This window comes from Pelobates fuscus, chromosome 1 (genome assembly GCF_036172605.1).
Source record: "Pelobates fuscus isolate aPelFus1 chromosome 1, aPelFus1.pri, whole genome shotgun sequence".
Lineage (NCBI taxonomy): Eukaryota > Metazoa > Chordata > Amphibia > Anura > Pelobatidae > Pelobates > Pelobates fuscus.
In genome coordinates this window covers 237,915,234-237,921,233 of record NC_086317.1, presented here as the reverse complement: position 1 = coordinate 237,921,233, position 6,000 = coordinate 237,915,234, and the positions used below count along the sequence as shown (strand labels likewise).

Here is a 6,000-nt window from a genome sequence, read left to right as displayed (position 1 = left end):
TATGCACAGTAATAGTCACCTGCACACACAGATATCCCCCTAAAATAGCTAAAACTAAAAACAAACTAAAAACTACTTCCAAAAATATTCAGCTTTAATATTAATGAGTTTTTTGGGTTCATTGAGAACATGGTTGTTGTTCAATAATAAAATGAATCCTCAAAAATACAACTTGCCTAATAATTCTGCACTCCCTGTATTCCCATTCATATGGAAGTTTAGTAACCACATAAATGAATACAAACCACAAACAGCACTATAATGACCTTTGTCCTTTTTACACTTGCCTTTATAGGTTAATTAAATATGAACACAAGTGTGAAAAGGGCATAAGTCACAGGTGCACCACACTTCATTACTAGTTGCATATCCAATGAGATTTATTTCTGCCTGTCAAGATGTGCAAGTGCTAGGCAGATCAATTGAGGTATTCGTATTGTTGCTAGGTTGAGCGTGTATATTCCCTCCTCTAGAGATTCCAGGTTGGATTAATCCTCTTTGGATTCATCATTCTAATTCTAACATCTACTCCCAGTGTGTGGGGGAAGCTGCCCGTCTTAAAAGGAGGACGTATTAGATGATTAGATGATATGGGGAGTTACACTAAGTATATATTTATCCTTCCCCTCTCCATTTCACGGAACGGGTAGCTGGGAATACAGATGATTTATGGGATGCCTTATAAAGACTTGTCCCCAGTTAAGGGGGGGAGGACTGGGCTGGACAAATATAGAGGGACACACAGTCACAGAGTGGCAGGGAGAAGGCATTTACATACTGAGAACGAAGGACAACTGTGGGAGACAGACATGAAGAGAGAGCAGCGATTACTGTGATGAAAGGGGAGAAATAGAAGTGGGAAGAGAGAGACAGAAAAGGGGAGGGAGGGATAGATAGAGAGGAAGGCACAGTGAATCTCCATCACACACACAAACACCAGCAGTGCACAGACAATATTCTGCACATTCCCATCTGAAACCATGTTGCCTGGCAAGGGGGACACAGCTGAGGGAGGATCCAAGGACAGCACAGTGCCAGCCCAAAATCTGCAGGAGAAGGAGTCTGTGGAGAAGGCCAGGGCATTCTACAACAACCTGACTCCCACCAAGAAACCAAAATTGGTATGAACTCTATATTACACTCACTCATTGGTTGTTTATCTGTCTTACACACTGTGTACTGTAGCAAGGGACAGAGGGAAGGGAGGGGTCAATGGGTTTATAATATCAGTTTAGGTAATCATCTGTGCATATGTAAAAGTTGTCTGCCAAATAAAATACAGATGAATGCTTGTCATATTGTATTACATGAACCAAATAGCCTTCCTGCCTCTTTCCCCTATATTAGTAAAGAGACTGGTTAATTTAGCTGTATGTCTTGGCAAAGCTGGGGTTAATTGGTATTGGAAGAAGACTGTGTGTATGGAAACATCTGACCAGATCCAGATGGATACGTTGTGACTGAACATGGCTCTTTGGGTCTCAAGCAGAGGGCTACTTACTGAATGTTCCAAGCTTTCTGACCTTCAGCTGTCTAATTAGCTTGGGACAGTAAATTGGGCCAGTAGCCAAGGTCACTGACCTGTGACCTGGCCTCAAAGATATATATATATATATATATATATATATATATATATATATATATATATATATATATATATATATACTATATACCTACACACTGCACAATTATTATTATATAGACATGCTTTTTGCATTTTATAATCACACTAGAATGAGCGAAATCTCATTGTTGTAGGGTTATATTTAACAATTTATTTAATATAGCATCTTTAATTAATCTTGTCCCTCACTCATTTTTTGTTTTGTTTTTTCTGAAACACCAAGTCACACTCTTGGGTCTTGTTGTTTTCTTCATATGGTCTTAATTCACCAAATATTTGTATACATGTGATGGATAAATTCAGAATGCAGATGAAAAAACAATGTGGTTTTCTCAGATCTCCCATTGTGATCTAAGTTCTCAGATGTATCATATCAAGCTGGTCTTGGATGTAATCTTAACACAGCTCTTTATTTTAACATCAACAGGACTGCATTCCATTTCTCCCAGAGGCCTAAGCTTATCCTTTTGCATGCAGCTAGACTTTATTTATATAGCACTTGCAGGTATACTGCAGTATATAATACACACCCTGCTTATTTTCCTTTCACCATGTCATTATTAAATTATATTCTTTGTCTGTACTATTGGGATTGTTAATAACCTTATATTGAGGGATGATCTCAGAATTAATAGAAGACACTCCAGGGGGTAAGATTAGCAATGTTAATTTTTAAATAATTAGATTTTTTTTTGATTTTTTTGGGAAACTCAAAGTGACTATAATGTGATTTTAGGCCAAAACGTTAGCCGAATTTCAATTATGCTGTTTTGGACTAAAAGATGGAATGCCCGACAGTTAAGAATTTAGTGAGTACCACGTAAGTAATGTGTTATGTAGATGATACATGAAAAAAACTGTATTAAAAAATTATATATGATAGAAATCTAAAAAATATATATATTTACATTTAAATGTTTCTCTTTTGCAGGTTTTTCAAAGGATGTATGTTCTTAGAACTGGCTAGACTATCACAGGCAAAACCTGCAATCCCTTGTATTTCTATGGGAGGTTTAGTGGGAATAAACTTGTGTACCATTATATATACTATTAATGTCTAGTTAATATATATAGTCCACGACTATGGAGTAACATAATAAATGAACTAATGCTTATATTGATGAATGAAAGGTGCCACGTGAATGAGAAATTAGTTATTTCATAATTGCAGATGATAAAAGTTTTAGTCTGTTATTAATTTAATTTTGGATATATTTTATTCCTTCCTTAAAACACTCTGTGTCTGTCATATTGTGCTAAGCTCGGTTATGTAGAGCAAAAGATAAGTCTTTATTTTGATTTTATTATTTTTTTTTCATGTGACCTTATGACTATTCAAATACTAAAATATATATACATTTCCATTCAAAATAAGGCAAAATAATAAAATGAGATAAAAAATGTTTAGCACTGTTGAGGTAGGCTATAATATTGCTGTCTACATAAGAGCATGTTGCCATTACAGTAAATATAACAGTGCTCTATTTCATATCTCTGTAAGAGTTACAAAATATTTGGTCTAGGGCACTATTCATATTAGCTTGCTGGGGAGACCTTAGCTCTGGATGGTGTAGACCAGGGGTGCCCAAAGGTAGATCCCCAGACGTTTTAGAACTACAACTCCCATGATGCTTTGCATGTTTTGGGAATTCCTTTAGAATGGCAAGGTATCATGGAAGCTGTAGTTTTTAAATATCTAAGGATCTATATTTTGGGCACCCCTGGTGTAGACTGTGACTCAGTCACAGTGAGGCAAAGCCTGGCAGGCAGTGATCAATGGTACATTTCACACCCTTTCTGGCATCCCACCCAGTCTGCCAAATGTATCTTGTCTTTCAAATTGAGAGAGCTGGGACTGGGAGCTTTTCCATCGCAGTGTTAATGAATATGAGATAAGTGGTAAATGACACCTGATGCCAAGTGCAGTGTTTTGAGTTAGTTTGCAGTGTTTTGGCTCTTAAGACAGTCAGTAGTAGAGATTGCCAGGCCATCTCTTAAAAGCAAGATGTCCTATTAACTGTGCAGGATAATCACATTATTTATCATGACTTTCAGGTGTGTAATATTGAGTACATTTACTGTATTTATTGCAATATATTATTCAGTATCTTTTTGGACAGTCTATATTTTCCATTTTTCATAAACACCCTTCTTTACAGGAAAACTAACAACTAAAAACCTTTTATTAACTAAAAACCTTTTAACAACTAAAAACCTCTTTGTTTATTGATTTTTCACCAAATGTACAAAACATACCTAATAAGGCATACAATATTCCCCCGTTTAGCCTTATCTTTGTGCTTATTATTATATTAATTCATATTTAAGGCCAAAAAGAAACCAAGAACAAAAACCACAAAAAAAAAAAAAGTATATGACGTATACAACATGGAAGTCGGGTTGGGGGGGATTCCCTCTTACATAATTTAAGTGTTGATATTGTTCTCTTATCTACTTTGATGGTTGATTCCAATTCCTCAATATTTTCCCCCCACAATTAAGTAGTTATTGGGGTATAATCTTGTTGTTTTGTTTTTTATGTAAGAACTGAGTCTAAACTTTTTTTTCCATGAGGGGACCTTGCTGTTTTTCCAATATCTAGCCTTAATTAATTTTGAAGCGGCTAGAATATGAGTAATTATTAATCTGTTATGTTTGGTCATCTGTGGCCGTTTGGTTTGCAATACAAGGGCCTAATGCAATACAAGAGTATTGAAATCTCAGTGTGGTATTTTCTACTACTTTCCAGAATTATTGAATCGTAGAACAACTCCACCATACGTGGCAATACAAATAACATTTAGTCAGTCTACCCTCTAGATTGAAGATGTAACTTGCAAGTATATTGTGAAAGGATGGTTACTATTTTACTGCTTCACTGCTAATATATGTACATTGTTGGGCTAAAAAACAAATATTACCATAAACTGAAATTAGATTCACAAATGCTCCAGCTCTGGTCCTCACCTGCATGGGAAAAAAAATTCAGCCAGAGCTCCAGTCAGCCCCTCTGCTTCATTCACAGAGCTGTAAATTGACTCAGTAATTTATGGGAACAGTTCAATACATGAAGGGTTTTCGAACAGCATGTATCTTTGAATTACATACATTTTGGGTATCAAGTCAGATAAGCCAAAATGCCAAGTATTTAACTTCAGAAGATTTAAATTACAAACACTGGATGCTTCAGCTTACGTTTGGGGAATGACCATGCTGACAATGGTGAATTTCTGTGCATTTTATTTCAATACAATATGGGGTATAATGTTAAAATTCCAGCTATGAATGAAAAAGCAAATTTTTAGGTTAGGTGACCGCGAAAAGCATATAATCTATGCTAGTTGCAGTATTAGACTGGTCATCCCCCACCTTCACTCTATGTACGCATGGATTAGCAGGTCGCCTTCAGGTAAGGCTTGAGGGCAAGTTTAGTCAAGCAGGTGCCTTAGATGGGGAATACTTTACATAACTACATTATATATAGAATTGCACACTTCTGATAAATACAAATGAGATTAGAGGTAAAATCTATTCAGTGATGCTAAAAAACAATAATTACAAACACGAATAAGGTACTATATGACATATCTGACAGCTTGACAATGTAACTTCGTGGTCACATTTGAAACCGCCTGCAGATGCCTGCTCTTTCCAGTCACCAGTCTACCCTCTTTTTATGCAGAGTCTTATGGTGTCCACTGGCATTTTGGAGGACTACCTTACTAGACTATTCAGGCAGTCCCAGCTCTGTAGCTTGCACACAGATTGTTCCTGTGATCCTCGTTTTGCTGGAATCTTGAATGTTAAAATGTGGCACTGTACTTGTTTAGTTCTACAGGTTTAAGCATTATGGCAGTGATTGCTAGTGCTCTCAGTCCTATTCACCATTTCTAGTGTAGACTTTAAATATCTTGGTGGACATGACCATTGAGTACACCTGAATACAATCCAGCTTATTTCTTGCCTGAATAAAAGAAGGCTAGAATTGTCTGTTTTTCATTTGGGCTAAAAATTAATTTTTTGCACAATTGTAAGTAAATTTCTATACAATGCTATATAACCAGATAAAGTCTACCATATCCCCTCCTCTCGCCATTTCTCTCCCTCCTGCAACTACTCCCCTTGGCCATTCTCTAGCATAATATCCCCTTTGGTTTTTTTTCTTGAACATATTTCTTTCTCTGATTCCTCAAGGTCTGTTTTTGGAACTTGTAACAACTCAGTGTTTAATGATTTTGTGTGATTGCTATCCTATAGACCTTTTTTTAATAAAAATGAATTGCTACAAAAAAGCAACAAAAGTCTGCTGCAAATGAACTGCTGTCATGGTTATGGTGCCAGGAGTGCCTAGCATTTTTGAATGGTTTGACAAGTTA

General features: G+C 36.2%; 1 protein-coding gene across 1 annotated transcript in view; it reads left to right on the top strand.

The window, feature by feature from the left end:
- Positions 1 to 747: 747 nt before the first annotated feature.
- The window catches only part of NT5C1A (5'-nucleotidase, cytosolic IA), a 78,511-nt gene continuing 73,258 nt past the window's right edge, over positions 748 to 6,000 (top strand). Inside the window, exon 1 of the mRNA XM_063455388.1 lies at positions 748 to 1,121. Within this exon, the coding sequence (XP_063311458.1) occupies positions 981 to 1,121 (141 nt within the window). The 5' untranslated portion in view covers positions 748 to 980. The remainder of the gene's footprint in view (positions 1,122 to 6,000) is intronic.